At 33.6% G+C, this 24097-nt stretch overlaps 1 protein-coding gene across 12 annotated transcripts in view; it reads right to left on the bottom strand.

The window, feature by feature from the left end:
• shot (dystonin-like protein short stop) overlaps window positions 1-24097 on the bottom strand; it is a 375697-nt gene that overhangs the window by 214075 nt on the left and 137525 nt on the right. For 8 of the 12 annotated variants that reach the window (XM_076129009.1, XM_076129011.1, XM_076129019.1 and 5 more), the window contains exon 2: window positions 7181-7952. The exons of the other annotated variants lie outside the window; for them this stretch is intronic. In XM_076129009.1, coding sequence (XP_075985124.1) covers window positions 7181-7361 — 181 coding nt within the window. In that variant the 5' untranslated portion in view covers window positions 7362-7952. The remainder of the gene's footprint in view (window positions 1-7180; window positions 7953-24097) is intronic. 12 annotated transcript variants of the gene reach the window in all.

Here is a 24097-nt window from a genome sequence, read left to right as displayed (position 1 = left end):
AGGCAAGTAATGTATCTGATATATCTTACATTGTAGTTGTAGCCGCTTGTACTAATGACCTATTTCCCATTGACTCCTACCTGCTAGATCTTCTTGAAGAAGATTGTATGCATTCGTATTTATAGAAAGGGATACAGTCGTACGAAGATGAGGAAGAAGGGAATGGATATTTGTGGTTTCCTCCATTTTTTGATTCAATTCACGTTCTGCTACATTTAAGCGACTCTTTAGAGTGATGATTGAGTACCAGATTTTACTTTTAATTTCGATATCTTAGTAACTATCCATTTTCAAGTTAAATTTTTGATAGCCTAAGGGAAGGATGGCCACCTGTCACTGTTTTTGTTAAATGTTTTAATGAATATAAATTTTGGGTCAAACATTTTTGTGTAAAGGAAATATTCTCTGTAAAAGGTTGAACCTTAACCAAGGTCGTAAAATAGTCGAACATTATCGACATACGTCTGGCGTGAGAGCCTTTCGCTCGTAAATAATATGAAGTGGTATAGTGATGTCAGAGTATTCCCAAATGAAAAACATGGCCGTCTGCAACGAGTCTTTGAGGTCATACTTTCATGATAATTCTATACTTTTGTAGGTAAACGATTGATCAAATTATATAAAATTTTATTTGTAGTTAGTTCAGGCGGCCACTAATGTGGGGTAATTTTTTGTTGAAGTATGCGACTTGAGCCAATGTAATAAGTAATCTAGACTGAAATAGCAAGTGGTTATACCTATTACATACTAAAAATATAAGTGACTTCAAATAATGGTAAATAAAAATACAAAACGTGCATTTTTGTATAAAGACTAAGCGCGAGACAGGCTAAAAAAGTTATACTTTAATGTCAACATAAAATTATTTACAAAATTTGTAAGAACACGCTTTCTAAAGAACGTTCTTAAAGAAAAGTATTTACAACAATAATAATACTAATTACTGTACAAAAAGTGTAGAATGTTCAAGGATTTCCCAAATTGCGAAGAGAGAGCCATAATTTTGTATCTTTCACCTTTCACTCCTAAAAAGGACATGGTTGAATTCGGCTTGATTGATGACTATCACCCACGGACTAACCTAGGCGTCGTGACTGAAAAATTATACCTAGTGTGTCATATCTAGACAATTGTAAATGTGGCTATTTGAGACATAAATTGGCTAATTAACGAAATGCAGACGTAATTATTGAAATTGTCTCTTTGTCCTGTTCATAGAAGTGGCATTATATTATAGTGGGAGTAAACAATCTCAAATTCAGTACTGTAGGGCACAGCTGAAGTCCTAAAACTAAAGATTTTCTTTATCTATTAGATAGGTTATCCAACTCTTGTCAACAAGTAGTGAAACTGACCCCAAATCTACCCGCCGGAATTTACATTACTCTTTTTTTCATATACCTACTAAAACTTTCAGAATATAGAAAAATGAATGAATGTGTCCGTAAAAAAAATATGTTCGCGTAATATATCACTAATGCATACTTAATACATATAATTCAAACGTGGTACACTTGTATACCTTGAATATAAAGAGAGGACATATTATTTATCACTTCAATGATTTATATATGAAACAAGTAAATAAATCTACATAATTCATACATATGGATCTGTTGTTCTATTTATTTGTTATGTGAGATGTGGGAAGAATCGATGATAATATTATAAACGACTCTACATTATACAAATTAATCACGGATTACATCGATTTCTGCGAAACTAATATTTGATTTTTGTAAAAACTGGTACAGCTACCATTTAAAAAAGGCGCAATACAAACAGTCTACACCTTAATTGAAAAACCTAAGCAACCTAGTGTCACAATAATTACAAGATACGTGGCAATTTTTATATCACACCTAAAGTTAAGATGTTGCCTGGCTATCTGTACAAAACAGACTTAAAATAGGCTTTTGCATTAAAATAAGTGCGACACACAAAAAGCTTAGACCCTTTTAACATCATTTCGAAAGTATTCTTCGACTTGCATTAATTTGCAGCAAAAGCTATCCACATCCCATAAACACCTGTCACCGTCACTTCAAAAAAACATATCTCAAAATACATTAGTTAAAAGAAATATAGAGCAATTGTACTGATTGCGCTAATGAACCGATTTGTTCCACGTCGGGTCAATACAATCAACCAGGTCGCTTGGGGACGGTGCATCACTCTTAGTAGCAAGCTGCATCAATGACACGTCACATCAGCTGGAGTAGTTGTCATTTGTTTATTTAAGTTATGAAGAGTGACAGAAGCGTTACTGCTTTATAGTAGGGGTTTCCAACCTTTTTTTAGTCCGGGACCACTTTTATATTATTCTTGTTAGCAGGGACCACTATGTAAGTATATAAAAAAAATTAACTTTTAAAACCATTCGCGGACCACATTTTATCTTCGACGGACCACTGGTTGAGAGCCACAGGTTTATAGGGTCGCTTTTTAGCAATTCAATGACAACATATTAAAATGTGAATAAAATTACTCTGATCTAAATTTGAAAGTATGAGCCAATTTGTCAATAGTAAGTACATTTACAAAATACGCCTTAATTTTTTTTTATTAAAGAAAGACAACTCCCGCACTAATAATTGCTCTTGTGTCGCGGGGACTTTGACAAACATACCAATAACGGACACAAAGTACAACCAGACCCGAAAGAAATATTTGTGGGTCACACAAATAAATAGTTTCGTGTGGGAATCGAACCCACGACCCCCCAACGCAATGGTAGCGGCGTGGCAACCTAAGCCACTGTGCCACGAAGCAATCTTTATTTCTCCGAAGGGTAGGCAGAGACTACATAATTGTGTTTTGAAACAGAGAAATAAACAAACACCCATCTATACATACATCCATGCGTCCATCCTTATGATCTTTATATCTACTTTCTTTCCGATCTTAATCGATGCCAAATACGACAAATGACAATCAAATTCTAAAATGTTACAATTTGGCAACGTTGTTTGTTGCTGTACTGATACTTTGTTGTTAGTGTTATTATGAAATTGAGGCTAAAGTCGGCATCAGCACATTTTTAGTTAGTGATCTTACTAGTGTAGTGTGTAGTGTCTAAAATATGAGTGAGTGTGAGGTTTCCGGAGACGATATACTGACCCTACTATCATACGGGATTCGTAACATGGAAGTGAGAGAGAAAGAGGTCTTACTAGTGTCAAAGCTGTTCAAATGTTGTTCATCACAAACTATACCATTGACCAATATTCTTATTGACATAACTACCGAGAACGAATTTCAACGCACTTCCGTAGTAGGATACAATTAAAATACTATAACACGGTCACCCATCTATATCCCATCCGCTTAAAGATTGCTTAACCAATCATTTAAACGCCGATAAGCATGGCTACGTGAGTAAGTAATACTTATTGAACATGACATAATCCTCGCACGCGACTTTTATAGACACATTCAATGCAGTGATCACGACAAATCAGAAATAGCAATAACAAATACATGTAATTAAACAAGTGGTATAACCTCGACCCATTAAGGAAATCTACTCATAACTATATATTATTCTATATGTGATAATGAACTAGTCTAACAAAGATTATATGTAGGTAAATAGTCCGACTTGAAATCCTAACTTTTAATGTCTCGCGTTGCATGTTTAATGTATAATAGAATTTTACCTTAAAATGCCTTAATGACTTGAAATGTTTCGACTAAGAATATATTTGAGCTACAAATATTGGTGAAATTGTTCAATCCATTTTTATCAATTGGCAAATAATTTTCGGAGCAAAATATTACCACAGGAGTACACAAAAAATAAGCAAAAGTGGCATAGTGAGAAAAAAGCTAAAAAAAATCCTAGGTTAAAGAAAATCGTTTTAGATTCAGGTTTTTTGGAGTCATTATCAAAAGGACAACTCAAAAAATTATCTAGTCAATTCGTCGGGATCAAAAACAGTATTAAAAAATTGCATAATTCCGACAAAATCTAGATTATAAATAAGCTCCATTTAATTTAATCTGAACAGTGGTCATCTCGTTACATGAAGGTATATTAAACTACGTTACCTCATATCGTAACTTCGTAGGACTATAAGTACTGCTATTATCATTGTTTTGTACAAACACATGTTGAGATAAGATAGTGATAAGCTGATATAAGGCTTACGACTATTGTTAGATATCTTCGCTTTGACTTGTCTTAAGAATTTAGTCCCTTCCTACCGATAGATTTGTTACAAAGAATATTGAGTCCGGTTATTGCGTGCTATCTCAGAATATTAATAAATTTGGTAGTGTTTCGCTAAGCAAAATAAATCCATAATCAGAACAGAAAAAAATCAACAGTAAAATATAAATTCAAGTGATTTTACCAGCTAGCTTACTCTGGCACTAAGTAACTTCCGAATTAGGTAAGGTTTTTTACGGAATGCGAGTGAGGTTTATAAAGTTTAAATTCTGTGTCCTGCTATTTCGGCTATTTCGGTCTAATAAAATTTCTAAATAATGAGCATGATTTAAAAACTTATTATAATAAGAGACTGGTAGAAAGTAAGCACAACAGGAATTTGTTAAACACAGTTAAATCAATTTAAAGTTGTCAATGCATCTGGACTTCAGATGAATCATGTCTCGTCTTGAAAAATATTCAAAAAACAAATAATATAAATTTTGACGAGGGGTCATCTTATCATGAGTCAGCGATATCCTTCAGTAAATGTAGTTTGACTGCAACAGTCTGTTTTATGACTCATCCCTGCAAATATGTTCCAACGCTTGCCTTTTGTTCAAATATCTACTGAAAGAAGCCTCTTCAGAAATATATTGTTAAGTAAATAAGAGTGGCTCATAAGAAACTTGAAATTTTAAATAAAAGTTTCAGTATTTTATAATAATCTAGATCTGATCTAGACCGTAGTAAACATACCTGAAATTGTAATCTAGTTAAATAATATCCAACATTTTTGTTTATATAAAAATTACAAAATAAATAGTCATATCAAAATAATTGATTGACGCCCGATGTCTAATTTTCGAATTGTTATCTTAAAATGACCAGTTTCTCAAAAAGCCTGATGAACTATAATAAAATCCCTTTCATTACACAGTAACTATCTAAACATGACTTTTAAATACAATTCAAGATTTATCGCAGTGTAGGTATACAGATGCAACGCGATAAATCTTGAATCTTGAAATAATGGCTGAATGTTTGAAGTGAACAGTCACTTCATCCATCATTTCAACTAACATGAACGCACAGAATCCTGCAAGCCTATTACCAGGTCAGCTTATGTTCCGAACTGATGTCATAAAATGACTTTCAAATCTCCTGAGTCAGAGCGGTTACGACACTACGTGGGTGCAACAGTCTACAATTACTTATGTCTGTAGTCTCTGCATAATATTATTGCAATTGCGAGTGATATTTAGTGGAAGAATGCTATAAGTACGTAAAGGAAGAAAGTCGTAAGTGGTTTGGTTTTGGATCGGCTTTACGCTTTTTTGCTGTTGAAGAAAAGGCAAGAAAAATTAACATAGCAATCACTGAAGCACCATATAGCATGAATGCAATAAGGTATTATTAACATTGGTTTGCTTGACGTTTCGGCCAGGTGCACTAGCTGTATACCCGACTTGACCAAGTTAGAAATAATGAATTACTCCTTATATGCATATAATAAAAGGTTCTAAATAGCAAAACTTAAAGTTTTGGTACAAGGATAAGTTCAGGTAAAATATTAGAATGTGTGTTTGTATGACAATAACTTCGCTAAAGCTTGGTCGTCCTTAAACTTGACTCCATTTTTCTTTAGGTTAAAACCTACAAATGTTACTAAAATATAGTAATTAAATGTAAACGACGCCAGTAACGGCTTTTATCGATTTAAAATGGATATGTAACAAAATCAGTATAAAAAACAGAATTAAAACATGAAATTAATGCAAAAATATTTAAAATTACTTAACCGATTTGTAAAAAAGAAGCAAATGATTCGTTACATTTGAATTTCGAACTCGTAAATTAAAAACATCGTTATCTTATTAACATATAAATTAACGAAAACAAAATAAAAGTAAAAAATGGAAGACAGGTTTTCGAGATCTTTAAATAGTGAAACTGGATTTTAAGACAAACTTGAATAGTATAAAGAATTGGCGTTAAAAGCTGAAAATATTTACCACTAACGACAAATACTGGTGAATTGATAATGACTTCTTATACGAAGTCGGTTAAAAAGACACCATAACTAAGACAGACCTAATACTATAATGCAACGGGTCTGAAGCGCGATTGAAAATGCAAGGTTACGATACGTTATTTGTTTACCCAACGTTTTTCATGTAACTTTGAAAGTAATCTAAGCAAAAAGTGCCCAAAAGTCAATTTCAAGGACATAATTAATAATATCTTAATATACCTAACTCTAGTACGTAAACCACATAGTCATAGTCGAACTGCATATTGCACTGTGTGTGTAAAGGATAGACCGAATAACCGTTTCGATTTTTTATATGTTCCACCTTGAAACCAGTTTTTGACGGTCACAGGACAACAGAAGACGCATATTTAAAGAAATTCTCAACTTCATCGTTAAATTGGTCTAGAATAGAAGATAGGTATAGAACGTTAACCTAATGATAATATTTATTTTAATTATTATTTCGAGGAATGACAGTTAACATTAAGGGCTCTAATGACGGAGGGTTTGATGAAATGGATAATTAAATCGATTACTCGAATCACCATTAATCACGTTAAGTGTTAGAAAATCTAAAATTCTAAAGACAAACTCATTTAAATGTACACATTATACTAATGTAGGTAACACGACATCTAATTAGTATGGGGTTGCTAGCCGAGAATATTCAAATTCCAATTAAAACACGTCCTTTTATAGACAGTGGGAGACTGTTGTTTGTTCCACAAAAACAGATGAATCTTCATTCATCAGTCTCATTGATGTGACTTTCACGGCATAATGCCCGGCGGCTAGCAACCCCGCATTAGTACCAAACAGAATACGCGAAGAATGTTAAAACAACGCCGTGACATCAAAACAATCCAATGTTTTTAAAAAACAAACGGTCACACGTACATCGATGCGTTTACACGTATGCACACACACACGCGCATTCTCTATAACCCATCACCACGAACCTGACTGTTGTATAAAGAACTCCCAAACTGTTGTACCTTTGAATTTCGTCAGGTTCTCCTCGTAAACCTGGTCGTGGGTCTCCGACTGATGTTCCCCTCTGTGCCGTTTCGGTTGATGAGGGCCGTCGTAGTAAGCGGCGCCTCCGTTGACGCCATCCTGCATCACCTCTTGCGGGTCAAACCCGAGGCGCTCCTTATAATACGCTTGTGTAGACATTTTCACGCACACACACTCAGCATAGTTCGAATTTAGAACTGCACTTTATTTTTTATTATATTTAATGTTCGAGCACTAGTTTTTATGTTAGCTTGTTATTTTTTATTTGATTCGGAATATTTGTGAGCACTTTTTCGTTTTCGTTTAACAAGGGGTCCGAGCACTGCCGCTTCGCGAGTTATTATGAAAGGATCCGCCAAAATCCATCCACAATAAGCCCGTTTAAGGTAACAGAGGTCGTATTTAAACGATTCACCACTATTTTATCACGATCGATGTCATCCAGTCCGCTTGTTCTACAAAAGGAAAGTTGCAGAAACCCCCTTGACACACACTTATTGCTCTTGACACGATTTTTTCTGTTATTACTCACTTAAATGTCTGCCTTATCGAGTATTAAAAAAGCTTGTTAATGTTAATATGGCAACACTATATTAAACGTTAGTTTTTTTTTTTAATTTGGAATGCTTGGTTACTTTTTAATATATTAAAATCCGTTCGGATACGCTGTCGGTATGGTATGATTCACTTCGTATTGGGTTTTTCACATAAAGCTTCTTACACATTTGTGTAAATAAAACTGGAAACGGCCTGTGGAAACAAAGGGAACGAAGATTTACATTTGTTTCACGAGGTCTGTGTTGCCACACACAAATAATGAGTCACACGTTCTTTTGGAGGTACTTTAATGATACTATTTACGATGAGAACGAGGATTTAGGTAATTTAGATGGCCTTGAATGAAAAAGAAATAATGTCTGCACGACGAAAATAGGTATTAAAAACTATGGTGAACGACCTCATTTGTATAGTCGAGTTTGTCTATGCTGAGAACTTACACGCTTATGTCTGGCTGGTTACACACCAAAAGTCGAAATAAAATTCATTTTCAAAAATCGACCGAGTCATTAAGAAAGTAAATCGCCATTTTGCATCGTAATTTTTGTTAATGAAACATGATTTTGAAGAATCGATAAATATTATTGGTGATATTAAATAATAGTTATATAAGTACCGGTCTTTGTGAATAATTATAAACTTGTATAACCCGTAAAATATATTTTGTCAAGGTATATTCGTGTTCGCGTATCACGGTGTCACGGTCGTTATGTTATAAAACTTGAATCGTAGAAAAAATACACACGTTATAAAACTGTGAGAATTTAAAAACATTCGAAGAAAAACGTCACTTTAGTGTCATATCAATTTAAAACCTTATCGTATGAGATTATGAACCACTACAGTGTAGTGTCAATTTTACATTTATTCTGAAAAGTGCCGGACATCTCTCAGATAAATAACCGATTTTATTTCAGTAAAATACGGAAATTGAATGAAGACGTCTATAATTTTACCCGTTAAGTTAATCAATACTAAACTAGAAGTTATAGCACACGGCAAGCAAATTCTTAATCACTTACTAATCTATCCCAATTTACACAAATTTAAGTACTTCTAGAATATTCTCTACAATAGCATAAAGTTTAATATTTGCGACATAATCTGTGAAATGATTGTCGATTTACAAACGACCTTCATTTGCTGCATCATCAATTCGTCATCTAATACTTGTAAATCATTACAGCACTGCGCATTTAAACTTGTACTTCAACCGTTTTAAAATTGACTTGACTATTGTATGTCTTAGTGATGTAATAATAGTGCTTTCTCTTTTATTTAAACGTAAATATTAGATAAATGTAACTAGACATTGACTACTGTAGTCAAATGTCTTAAAAAATTGCCATAAATAAACTTTTCAAACCAGAAATGGCTCATAAACGAGTTTAAAATAAAACCAGTTAGAAATGGTTCATCGTAATGTCTCATCTAGCCAAAAATTGGCCAATGCAGTCAATATTTGACCAACGAAGCCTGAAATTGACCAGGCCGTAGTTGTGTCTATGTCCGGGTGTGCCAAGAAATGGTCCCGAAGCTAAATTATCCAACCATGTCGTAGTAGTTATTGCATATGTCCCGGTATGTCAAAAAATAGTTCCTAATGAAGGATTTAAAGAGCATTTTTTATTCAAATACGAGAAATTTCGCGAATCGTCTAAATAAGTAGGTACGCAAAGTTAGACCATTCTAAAAATAGAAGGTATTAACAGTCGTCAGAATGCACTTAACTTGAGTCATTTGATTGCGTAATCATTTGCATCGCATCTCAAATCACGGCTGGAGACCAAACGTGTCAAAGTCAAACCAATCTTTTTATTAACAGACAAATCTTTTTCATAAAGTTTTTAACATTATTTAACATTCAAATCATTGGAAAAGTATATTTCAGAAGAAACCTGTGCATTCAACCAGTGTGCTATCACGTATCTCAGTTGACAACTATTTAAAGGCCACTATGCTATACATTGTTTTCACCCTTAGATTATAGTGATTACCACGTAAAAGCAGCAATTTACTGAATAGTGACTATCAATTTGACGTAAACTAGTTGTCAACTGGGATACTCCTGGAGTTGCCAGGTCCAGGCTGATCATTTCCGGGAATAGAATCAGAGTTTTGGTCTCCGGTCTAAGACCACATTAAGTAGGACCATACCCTACTCCAGATTTCATATGCCCAAAGATGAGCTGTTTAATTGTCATGAATTTGTATTCACTGCTATTTAAAACAGTTATTTCAATACTATCATCTGAAAGGTATTTCTTTGTTATCATACAAACGTATAAATAGTTGGTCTATTGTTAAACGATGTTTATAAGGTGATCGACCTGCAAACCGACCTTGTACTAATACTAAGAAAGTGTCGTTAATAGTTTTACATTATCTTGATCGTTATCTGATTTTAATGATTCAGGCGATTAAGTGATAAATGAATGCCATCAAAAACATTCTGTAAAAACCTCAAGTCTCGGCGTAAAAAGTTCTGAGATCTATAAAATACCAAGTCGTTTAATCTATTTAGTCTCTACTTAAAGGACCTTCTGTCTTAAGTTATTACGTATGTTATTATCAGGCCAATTTAAAAAAAAATACCTCTAAAACAAATAGACCGACCTGGCCATCGCATGATTTGATTATTAGTATGTACCACACTACACAGCACGACAAGAAGTTAATGGTCCTGAAATGTTTATGGCGAATTTGTGTTTTCTTGCGATGACCAAGTCGATCTATTTGTTTTAAAGGTATTTTTTTTAAATTGGCATGATAATAACATACGTAATAACTTAAGACAGAAGGTCCTTTAAGTAGAGACTAAATAGATTAAACGACTTGGTATTTTATAGATCTCAGAACTTTTTACGCCGAGACTTGAGGTTTTTACAGAATGTTTTTGATGGCATCTCACTTCTTTTTGTAGAGCGAACATAAGTCCGATTTGTATGGAAAAAAGTTTTTTTTTCATAATTCAACATATTTTCCTATGGGAATGTTGTTAAATTACATGGGTTAAACACCCTTACCCACCCTATACCCCCTCCCGTTATGCCTCATACAGTAGGTACCTATTTACACCTATTTATTTTATTTTCTACAGTAATAATAATTCATTAACTGCAAATGTAACCTTGTAATCTTATACATTTATATGAGATTACAAAGTTATTGTTGCAGTTGGTGTATTTAGAAAACTGGACCGAAATTAGAAAATATTAAATTTTTCCCATGATTAAGACACTAAACCCTATTTGTATTCTAAATTTTAAGCTTCTAAGTCTGCTAGAAGTACCTTAGACTTTTGATGATCGGTGAGTCAGTGAGTCAGTGAGTCAGTGAATCAGTGAGTGACAAAATTCAAAATTTTAACAAGTTGTAATTTTTAAACCACTAGTTCAAATTGACTGAAATTTTAAATATACCGTGTTTATACAATGACTGATTAGTTGCTGAAAATCCAGGCTTCTTGTTTTATCCGCAACGAAATTATAGGGGTGTCAAAAATAGCCCGAATTGCTTCAAGAAAAGGATGTTACGGCCGTGCCGCTTTTTTTTGCTCGACTTGCGGGGGCACTTCCGTGCCCCCAGATTGTGAAATTAGAATTGCATAATTTTTGGTAATAGTTTTTTGTTGTTTTCTAGCTAGCTAATAGCGACAGAGTTTCTTTAAAGAGTGTAGTTGATTATTAGACGGTTAGAATTAGACATAACCGGACTCCTAACTCCTAAGGACTAGGGTATCGTGAGAAGCTTTCTCCGTAGTTAAGAAAAAAGGTTCTAGTCGTTGTCCATGTTTTTCTATGGGTACTAATATTATAAAGAGGAAGGTTCGTATGTAAGTATGTTTGTAACCAATTGGTTCCAAAAAAAACTGGACCAATTTTAAAAATTCTTTGATTAATAAAGGCTATTTTAATTGCAAGAAAAATAATAACCACCAAAGCCAGGTCGGGTCGCTAGTTTATTATAATTTCCTTTAAAAAAACTTGTTTCGTAAAACTTAATAATCAGTTACGTCTTTCTTGAAATTCCTTTGCAAAAAACTACGAAATAAAATCAAATCGCAGAACTTTATACATTCTCTTCTAACTAAATCAAGTGTAGCCTCAAGCGGAATACCTCTATTAGTCCAGTTTTTTACCAGTCTCGGTCGATTAAGCGTGTACTGGACATGTACGGAATAAAAACCACCGATTATGGTGAAATATTACTTTTTAAATATGTATGAATCTCTTGTATTGGTACGAGCTTAGAATTTTTTATTGCTTGGGTAAAAGTTGGTCAGTTGCTTAGAAGGTAAATCTTTAGTCCGCACCGAGCTGCAGAGATTGTTACTGTATAGTAAAGGAATGGTTGAAAATACAGGGTTTACTGAGATTTTTATTGTACACTAAACAGTGTCGATTTCTAATTCAATAAAGGAAAAAATAAACTTTAAAAATGTGTCTGTTTTGCCAATGGCAAGAATGGCATTCTTGAGTACCTCATACTAAGTCATTTACAAGAATCACGTTCTTTGATTTGATGCCTATCTACGCCCCAAAATTGTCTTATATACAGTATAGGATATCCAATTAAAATAGAGTACATAACATTACTAAGATCCATCATATTTGAAGTAACCAAAAAACAATCGTTACAAACTTGAAAACCACTCGCAAATCACAATCAGCGGTCCAAATTCTCACACAATTAGTTTCCAAACAGGTTTGTCCAACAATGATAAGTGGCCCAAACGCAGCGAGCGACATCCCGCTGCAGACAAACCTTCAAGGTCAGAACCTTCGGCTGACCGACTCGGCCGTGGGAAACGGTAAACAAAGAAGAGGTTACGGCCCTAGTGGTAGCGGGAAACGAGAATATTAGGGGAAGACTGACAACTACCGTATTGGGTACCTTTTATAAAATATTATAGTCCGACAACTTGGTAGAGATGCTTGACAGTATATAAAAAAAATTGTCCTAGGATTGTTTTTTTTCAGAGAACGCAATTTTTATATTTCAATGTGTAGGGGTCAAGACAAGCTTACGTTCAAGTTTGGGGGGTTTTCGCTTTAGCATCTACTGACTCAACTCCACATACAAATAATTGCGTTCTCTGAAAAAAGCAATCCTTAATGTACCTACGCAAAAAAAAATGATGTAGATTTTTAATTCTGTATACCTTCGCCAGCCATGAACCTTGCATGACTTGCATACGAGGCTCTCTACTAAGTAGGTAGACTACAAGTCTATGGGAATAAAATTGCAATCGTAAAGGTGCAAGAAAATAATGCAAGCTTGTATTGTGACTGCATTTCGCTTTTGAAAGATGAAATGTCTGTCTGGATAGTGGAGTCTGCAGAAAACCGGTTCATGTCAATTTTAGGGTCACATTGTAAATAATACTCGTATTATTAAAGTGCAGGAAAAAATAAAATTAGTTTTATTACGATTGTATTCATTGAACTTTTTTTTACATTCCTTCCTTGATAGTGGAAATTACAACAGGTTTGTCGGTTTTAGAATTAAGTTGTCTATTATAACAAGAGAACTATAATTAAAATTGAATAAATGAGTTTGTTTCATAAAACCAAACCTGCATTGTTACAGCCGGGTAACGACTAGAAATATGTATGACCGTGTTAATTTTTATTACGTATTATTATAGTATTCATCTAGATTATGCAACGCGGCAATTTTAAACCTAGAAAGGCTAGAACTGTAATTCTAGAATTTTTAGGTCATTTAAATTACAGGAGCTACCACGTTTTTGAGTTTGTAAATCTAAAAGTATGTATGATTGTCCTTTTTTCACGTGAAAATGGTTGTACATCAGCACACCAAAAACTTTTTGGAGTTTTTTTTTTAAATAATAATTTCTCGTTCTAACGGTGAATGAAAACATCGTGATATAACCTCGCATACCTAAGAGTTCTTTAGAATAGTTCTTGAAGGTATGCAAATTCCCCAACCCGCATTTGGCCAGCTTGGTAGACTTAAGGCCTAACCCCTCCCTTATTACGGGATCCTTGCCAGCAGTGGGACATTAATGGGTTCAATTTATTATTTATTTATCTATTAAATGTTTTGTTAACCAGGTGAAGGCAAAGTTCATAAGTTTCCAGTGAACGTGACTCAAAGATACAGTATCTGTTTATCAAATAATACCAGTATTTATCTCTGAGACTAAACAATGGCTCGTAAAGATTAAACACTACACTTATATTTTGAGCGTTTCGTGTATGTGGGAGCTGAAACTGTTTGTAAATTCATTGACATGATTTTACTAAAATTATTATAGTGTTCGTATATTTTGACCAAGTTTCTGTAAAATTTAGCACTTGAACTCAAATTTAGTTCTATATGTGTACTTTTTAGTTGGCAATTGAAAATAGTGGCCAAGAATTTCTTGCCAGTTGTTCTCATTTGTCCTACCTTCCGAACTGGAGGTAGATTTACTCTCTGTATCATTGACTATCATAAGTGGTAGTACGTGACCTACAGGTAAAAGGATTAGATTTTGATTTTATTAACGTATTGTTACAGTAAATTGAAACTGTGATGTTTTGAACACATTCATTACCAAGGGCCTAAATCAAACACGCGCGATTATTACTGAAGATAATTCCATAAGTGCAGTTACAATTATTTATCTATCTTCCTTACAACCATCTTTACAGGTTTTTATATTCATAACTGTAGCTTAGCCTAAAATTAACAATATAATGTATTGTTTAACCATGAAAATAAGATGAACAAAAGTCGGATGTACTGGCCAATTCTTGTCTGGAAGAAACCAAAGACCCCATTTATGACCTAAATATAGTAAATACAAAATTCAAGTGAATCTCAAATCGCTATAACACCGGTTATACCGGTCCGCTATCAATGGGACCCCGCGGTAACGACAGTCGCAGACAATAACATGATAGGGTCCGAAATTTGCAGCCTTGTTGCTTTTGTAAAGACCATAACGATACTGAATTTTTGTTAAGTGTGATATTCGTGTATTATTTTGTATGGAGACTCATAAATTGAACATTTATAAATGTTGAATTTTTTTACTAAAATGGGCTACAGGTTATATGTAAGTATAATAATCGACTATTAATATTTGGTTTAATTTTAACCGGATAGATCTTGTTACTAAAATGCTTTTACAGGTTTAGAAGGTGACTTATTTATAGCTTGATGACTCATAAGTGGTTTAATTTTAACCTAATTAAAAACTAGTGTGATAAAAATTAAAGGAAGCCATATATGACACTGTCAACAATATAGGTATATTTTTTTAATTTAGTACTCCAAGGTTAAACTGTTCTAAAAGTTGAAAAACTTTTTAATCGCACTATATTATTATCGATACTGTTATTTGCCAATTCTAGCTCAAAACCATCTAGGTTATGGCTGAGCTCGAACCCGGAACCTCTAGAAGTTTAGATCCTCAAAGTATGATCTATGATAACATGTACCTTTGTTATCTCCTTACAAACTATTTTACACAACCTAGTTTAGATTTTGTTATAAGCTTATAAGACTTTTTTGGTAAAATCAAAATGATTACATCAAATCGTATTGTTCTTCATTTTCCCACTGCCGTCAAATTTCGTAAACTTCGTAATATACAAAAGATTGAATATTTTGTAACAGTCCGTAATTATTGTCACGTTATGATATAAGCTATAAAGAGGTTGTGTTGCAACATGGATGAATTAAAACTGCGTTAGTTTTTACTATAATTTCAGTTTGATTATATCTAACTGAAAGAAAAATAATAATAGTTTCTCTTATTGTATTCAAATAGCAAGCTATGAACCAAAATTTAACAATAAACGCAGAAATCTCACAAAATTAACATTAATTGTTTCATAATAAATAATGTCTTTGGACAACACACACAAGGTAATTAAAGTGGTCAAGAAGAGTGGCTAAGCAATTCTTGCCTGCTTTCTTGACCCTACATTTTAAATTGACGGGAAATTCACTCTCCGTATCTCTGACTATCATAAGTGTTAGTATTTATTTGACCTGACCCAATAAAGATATGATTTTAGTATATCCTAAACTATAGAACAGTGTAACAAGCCAATAAAGACTAACGTTTCTCATCTATACGCAAATAACAATGGCGACTGCTTTCCCGTCGCGACACAGTTTACATTTCCACTTAATTTTCCACCACAAATGACTTTGTATAACACTTGTGCAATGTACATATACATAACTAAACTAGCGGCCGCCCGCGACTTCGTCCGCGTGGAACCCCTTCCCGTGTAAATCCCAAACCCTCGGGAACTCCGGGATAATAAGCCTATGTGTTATTCTGGGTCCTCAGCTACCTATATACCAAATTTCATCGTAATCGGTTAAGTAGTATTTGCGTGAAAGTGTAACAAACATACATACATACATACAAACATTCTCACAAACTTTCGCATTTGTAATATTAGTAGGATATACATTTTGTATGATATATTTGTCCCGCTGTACATTTTTATACTGAAACCAATTGATTTATAAACGCTTCACCAGTTCTCTATAAGTTGTTATTGAATTTTGGCAAATTTGTTTTCATTTGCGTCATTTTATTGTGATTAAGATGTCAGCGTGTCAATACAGGTGTTTGCATCTTAAAATATATTTTTTGAATACAAATTTACAATACTTACATAACTTACGAAACATAGCAACGATAAGGTACGTTGTTAAATTAATTATATTAAAATTTATCTGTATAGCAAATTGTGGTACCAGAGTTTCTCTAAAGAGTGTTGTTGGTTTTTCAAGGGTGGTTTTAGTCGGTAAAAATCCGACATAGCCCGAGTCTTTACTCCCAAAGCCAAAGGGTTTTTTCGAATATTTACTACTCGTAAAAAAATGTCCAGGTTTTTGCATAATTAATTGATCGTATTTAGGGCCCTATTTCATTAAAACTCTTTACTAAGGTAGTGTCATCCCGGTCTCACCGCCATGGTCTCCTAGTCATATACAGGGTGTCCCAAAACTCAACGATAATCCGTGACGGGATGAAAGGCCAACTCATACCGGCTATAGGAAAAATAAAAAAAAAATTCCATATCACTTAGTTCAGCAATAATAGACACTTTTCAAAAAAGTTGAAATTCCACATCCTTGGTCGCATTTTCAAGTCCTGTGATCAACAATGTCACAATTTCGATGTGTTTTTTAGAATTTCGTGATCTTAATTAAATATGCTATTAATCGTATAACAAATTAATGCACAAAACATTCTTAATTCAATAAAAAAAGTTAATTTTTAGTGAGTCATCTTTCTCAAAAATATCGTTAGTCAACTTTGACGCTTCATACTGAAAAAAAAATGTACTAAACTACCCTTGGCAAGTTATTTCAAAAGTTGGCGCATTTAATCAAGATTTCAAAATGGTATAACACTTGCCACTTTTCTTGCCATAAAAAATGTTATTTTTATTTGAACGAAGAGTATCCTCGTAGATGGATCGGACGCAGTGGCACAATTTTATGGCATCCTCGTTCCCCCGATCTAAATCTAGTAGATATTTTTTACTGGGAATGCATAAAAGAAAAAGTCTATTCAAAATCAATACAAAATCTATCAGAACTTAGCCCGAAAATTGACACAGAGTCAGAAGAAATAAATGCAAGGAATTTTGCTTGACTGGTGAAAAAATCTTTTCTACGTCGTTGCAGAGCCTGTATTCGTGCCAGAGGAAAGCAATTATTTTTAGTAAAGAGGTAATTGAGTCAGTCCATAACAAATATTTAATGTAATAAACATAATAGGTTATAATAATTTAAAAAAAAACAATGAACGAACCATCGATCTTTTTTAATTATTCTCTTTAATCTAAAGTAATTCCGAATTGTTTTCCTCTAGCGTGAATTCAGGCTCTGCAACGCCTTACAAAAGACCTTTGCACCAGTCAATCAAAATTCCTTGCATTTATTTCCTCTGACGCTGTGTCAATTTTCTGGCTAAGTTCTTATAGATTTTGTATTGATTTCGGATAAACTTTTTCTTTTATGCATTCCCAGTAAAAAATATCTACTGGATTTTGATCGAGAGAACGAGGATGCCATAAAATTGTACCACTGCGTCCGATCCATTTGCGAGGATACTCTTCGGTCAAATAAAAATTACATTTTTTATGGCAAGAAAAGTGGCAAGTGTTATACCATTTTGAAATCTTGATTAAATGCGCCAACTTTTGAAATAACTTGCCAAGGGTAGTTTAGTACATTTTTTTTTCAGTATGAAGCGTCAAAGTTGACTAACGATATTTTTGAGAAAGATGACTCACTAAAACTTAACTTTTTTTATTGAATTAAGAATGTTTTGTGCATTAATTTGTTATATGATTAATAGCATATTTAATTAAGATCACGAAATTCTAAAAAACACATCGAAATTGTGACATTGGTGATCACAGGACTTGAAAATGCGACCAAGGGTGTGGAATTTCAACATTTTTGAAAAGTGTCTATTATTGCTGAACTAAGTGATATGGATTTTTTTTTTATTTTTCCTATAGCCGGTATGAGTTGGCCTTTCATCCTGTCACGGATTATCGTTGAGTTTTGGGACACCCTGTATAGCTTTAGAAAAGTGTTTTTTTATATTATTATGATATCATAAGATTAGTTCTTTTTGTGTTTCATCATTAACGATTAATTAATGAAATCAATAAGTAACTCCATTTAACTTAACACGACATAAAAGTCGAATAAACACCAGACTATAGTGTCAGTTGACATAATTATCTTGAAATGTAGTTGAAAAATGTATAAACTTGACATAACAGTTGCCTTCACCTAGATAACGTAATGTACTTAATGACGACTGTCGAATCTTATTCACCACGTGAGAAAATATACGAAAACACTAGTTTCAAAATAAATTTCGACCAATTTCATAGGACTGACTGAAAATTAGGGTAGAACTGTCTAGACTTCTAGAGTATTGATAAATCATTATAGTTTAGTGTTATATATTAGCGTTATATCCAACAAGATTGCTTGTCCTGACAGGGTTCGTGAACGGGACAAACTGCGTGTGGGACCAACTGCGATTGGGACGAAATACGAATAAAGGACTAGTGCTTTTGGGCCAATCGTGCACAGCCGATGACGCGATACTATGTCATAGTTTTAATTTTACCAGCACGTGCAATAAATAATTGAGAATTGAAATAATCAGCAAATTTTTCTCGTCATCTTCTCAATTTATTTTGCAAATACAGAAATGAAATCGCGTATTACTTCCCATCAACTCCAATCGAGCGACCACAAGCCCTACTTATATTCATTTAAAAAAGCTCAACCGCTAATAAATTAATTAGGTTAGCCGCCTGTCCGTCGACCAGGACCACAGTACCAAAGTAATTGGAAAATTGTATTCGATTCAGTTAAGTGGTAAGTGGTAGCGAAATGAGTTGACGACACTTCTTACGCCCACTGCTAGCCTGATACCGTCGGGAGAGCTGATTTATTATTTCGCTGTAATAGTTTTGACTTTACTATGACATACAGACATACAATCACGCCTTATCTTATGGGGATAGGTAGGGAACAAGGAATGTCACATGCGATATGCTTAGAGACTTTCCTTGCCTCATTCACATCCATATATTTTGTCATACATTTAATGACATTAGGTTTGTAAATTAACTGAATCTTGATTAAATAATCTGGATCAAAATAATAGATTACAATCTGTCAGTCTTTGAATTATGTTCTATGGTCGTGTTTTGTGTAGTAAGGTCCATTCATTAGCTTCCATTTAATATATCATTCAAGTTTCGAATTATAAGATAGCACTCTTTCTTATGTATTATTTGATTCCCAACGTAAATAGCAATGATATTGTTCCTTCATCGCGAGTTTATCCAACACAGTCAACTATGGCGTCAAAGTTCTAATCCTTTTAAAAACTTAATACAAGAAAGTGTCTTTTGAGAGTATGTAGATAATATTAGTCTGTCTATGGAGATAGAAGAGATAGAGGTACTCTCAAAAGACGCGGAGCATATCCCCCTTATAAAAATATACACGTGCCATATGCAATCCGCAACGCTTCGTAAAATTCAATCGAAACGAAATTCTCTGTATTAAAATGTGTTTCAAACAAAGAAGTTATTAGCCTTGTTTTAAGATTACGATGTACAAACTGGCAGATAACCTTCGACTAAAGACTGTTGCATTTTGTATTAAATCGATACAGTCTAGCGCCTTTCCTTCCATTCTCTAACCTCGGCGTTATCCGTTTGCAATGAAGCCTATTTTAAAAATATTTGCTCTGAATGGTATACAATTGCTATTCAGAAAGAAAATTGTATTTTGAACAGAAATGTCGGAGACTGGCGGGACTAAATATGGTATATAATTATGCTGTTCATATGTAAAGTCTTCAACTCGCACTTGGGCAACATCTTCTCTACCATTTCGGGAGGAGACCCTTGCCCAGCAGTGAGACAGAGACAGACAATTGCAGAATTAGTTGAACATATTAATTTTTGTAATGTATAATTAAAGTTTGTATTAGATTTAGTATTAATAAAAAAATAGATATATTATCCTTATGATAGTTCCTACTTCTTATTACGTTAAATAATCGAATAACCACCTCAGTAAGGATGATGATAAGAATTCTTAGCACACGGACGAAGCCGCGGGCAGAATTTATATCGCATTATAAATTTCAAATCTATGAATTAAGAAAACGCTTTTGTTCGAAACTAAAGTACAATAGGTCATAAATCATTAAAACGAGTGTGAGTTCGTGTGTTGACACATGATCTCGAAAACTACTGGACCGATTCCAAAAATTCTTTCTCTATGAAGAATTTCTATTAGCTCTTGATCAGACGGCTACAGGCACAGTCGCGACATAATCTTAGTCATGTTTTATTTTTGTGTTTTTTTCGTACAAATGTCGTCATTTCGTGATAAAATCAACGATACTGAGTCGCCTTGTAATTTTTGGTTAAAAATAATTAAATCAGTCATTGAAATGATTACGCCACTTATCTCTGAGAACGTCACGGTATCCATTTATATTATTTCATTTTTATTTCGTACGTTTTATGTACAGTCGTGAACATAAATACTTAACTATCGTGTTATCAAAATTAAGTTCATGAATGAAAGGATAAAAATACGCCGGTATATTTACAACCAGTACTTTTACGGCTGTTTTCATCGCCTATACATAAGTACGAATATTGAATGAGGTTAATTTTTTTTCACCATTTTTCGTAATGCTTTTATCTTGCAGTGAATTAAGCAGTAGCTTTTTCGATTGCATATGATAATAATTTATTTTGACACGTTTTAAATTTCAAAATAATCTAGCAGATACCAGGTTCTGAATCCATACGTAACATGCAAGTCTATGCAAGCAAGCAATAAAATGTCTCTATTTTCATTCATAAAAACTACAAATCTTAAATATGTACTTATGCCCTGAACTGTACGAATTAATTCGTGTATATCTTGTTCATTCGACCTCAGTCATTATGTCATATTCGGTTATTTTTGGTAAATAACATACAAGGTTTTATTGCAAGTATCAAGATTGTTTTTCTTATGGTTTTACGATCGAACTGGTGTTATGTGTACCTTAAATGACTATTTTTTGTCATATACGATTGCTACATGAACATAAATGTAAAGGGTTGTCAAATAAAATGTAAAGATAACTTTATAAAGTCAAAATATGGTCATGTGTGGTCATTGAAAAATATATCTGAGCTTACGAAAGACAATGTACAAATTTCGATTCAATTTTTTTTTTTCTGCCCGGTACAAGGACCTCTTGGTAAAATAATGTCTTTTTGGTAAAATATTACCTGTGACATGATATACTTAAGGGTATAAACTTATCAAGAATCAGCTTAAACCCGGCTGGGAGATAATACCCCTGGCATTAAGAATAATATCCACGTTTTTTGTAAAGAGAGAGAGAGAGAGAGAGAGAGAGAGAGAAAAGATAAGAACATAATCATTTGTAACCACACCAGAAACTTCAGGAATTATTAGCAATGCCATCTATGCACCCTTTTATTTTAATAGGATCAACATATATAAAAATAAGGAAAACTAACTTAACCCATAGAAAACACTTTAAAACTACAAATTGGTAAGTTAAACAACTAAATACGCTTAAAAATACATAATTTAAAGGCTTCAAATAGTAAAAACCAACAAATTACTACACGTATAGGTGCGAAAACCGTAACAGTAATTTAAAACCGTAAAATGTAATAAAATAACGTTTACGAAAACATCGATGACCCAATATTATAATAATATTTGTTGTCAGTGAGTTTGTCCAACGTTTGATCAAATATTTGCAGGCATACAATGCAAACACATCACGGCACTTGTGTAATCGATCATAGATTTATGTGTTGGAGGCAATTTGGCCGATATTTGTTAACGAACTTCTACTTATTGTACGAAAAGTTTTTTTAAAGTCCTTTGACTATTTTTCTTATTTTAGGATGCCATGCAATCTCTAAAGAAAAAGCTCAATTAATGTGTTTTTGATTACGTATTATAGGGATGCTAAATGAGTCTAATCCTAGGCATCTATAAACTGTCAATATGTTTCATCAAAATATGTATAGCCGTTTTCGTGATTGAGTAACTAATAATTGAAACAGAAACTTTAATTTTTTTTCAGAATCTTTTTTATAAATACCCGCATTTCACCAACAATTTTAGCGCCGCAATTACAACATGTTTATTTTACAAGGCGTTTTACTTCAAAAAAGGGCAAAATCTCGTCAAATATGTACACAAGTAATTAATGCTTCTAAGTCCAATGTCCTCTGGTTAAAGAAACCAGTTTCTGAGGATCATGAACTTAAAGGTGCCGCCGAACGTATCCAATGACGTTTCAATACAATCAATTAACAATCTTATGTGGCTGACATAAGGTTGATTTTGGGATGTACGTTTTCGAGTTTAGTGTAAAATAATATGCGGATGCTTTCAGTTATGAGTAATATTAAAATATTTGTTACACGGATGATGGAAGACACTTGGTAGTGTCAGATATTATAAGATTATTTTTTCGTATAATCTTAAGTTAAATAATTGTCATATCTAACTACTAAGGTATCAAGGTAAGCTATTGAATAGTTCATAAGAACAAATAACATAGAATTATAGAAATCTTCAGAAATCAGGATAGACCTAATTCGTTTATAAAGATTAACATGACTGTCTAACCCCCGGTTTCTGAGTACAGTTAGCGGTAGTTTATCTATTCAATAGCGTTTTAACTCATTTATAAGGACTAACAGGCCTGGTGCTTAAATCCGAAATATTAACAAAGGGAGTGCACTATATTTTAAACCAACCAATATAATAAAACAATACCCCATTCGAATCAAACACAAAAAAAGCACCTAAATACCCTAACCTGAGCAATCAAAAGCCATTCTTATAACCCGTGCGAACTAATTAGAATGAAGACGGATCATCCATTGTGCGTGGTTGCTGCATCTCTGGCGAGTGAGCGGTGACCATTGACCGCCGCAGACCGTTACGTGACATCGCCGTGAAATCACGCATGTGCATATTGCAAGAATCTTTTGATACTTTTGAAGAGATTTTTATGAAGTTAGGTTTTGTATTTGGACTTATACTGAAACATTTTTTTCTGAACTCAGACTAAAGTTATGAGATAATCATTGCGAGACTCGGACCTAATATTGAGTAGAATGTAATGGATATTTTTTTCTTTTACTTTAGATTACTTTAAGATTTTGCTGATAAATATTCTCGCATTTGTATGTTTGTAAAGTCCCTACGGTAATATACGAATCATTTGGAGTAACGTTAAAGATTTTTTTTATTCTTACAGCGTGCCATCTCATCAATCAATTGTGAATAGAAACTACAAAAAAATAATCGAAAGTTAAGTCCAATATTAAATCATCGTTAAAAATAAGTAATCATCAATACGATCGACTTAATCTACATAACCTACAAGAAATATTGCAAAAAACGAACATACAAAAAATATGTAAATAGAGAAAAAAATCACAACGGCCGTGGCGCAGTGGTTAAGATGATCTAATGGACATTTTATAAACCTATAGTTTGTTTTAGGTCTGGTTGTTAGAGGCACCCATAGCCAGTAGCGCTCACCGGTCGGTAAACGATCTGTGGGTTTAGCAACCCTTGGCGCGGTCATTCCATAGATGGGTGACCGTATAGTGGTATTTGAGCTGGCGTCTCCGTGCTTCGGAGGGCACGTAAAAAGTCGGTCCCGGCTGTTATCTACTAAGATAACAGTCGTTAAGCCACGTCAAAAGCCTTTTGGGGGGCTTGAACAACTTTGACCC

The sequence above is a fragment of the Anticarsia gemmatalis genome, chromosome 22, assembly GCF_050436995.1.
Source record: "Anticarsia gemmatalis isolate Benzon Research Colony breed Stoneville strain chromosome 22, ilAntGemm2 primary, whole genome shotgun sequence".
Lineage (NCBI taxonomy): Eukaryota > Metazoa > Arthropoda > Insecta > Lepidoptera > Erebidae > Anticarsia > Anticarsia gemmatalis.
This window is presented reverse-complemented; position numbering and strand designations above follow the sequence as displayed.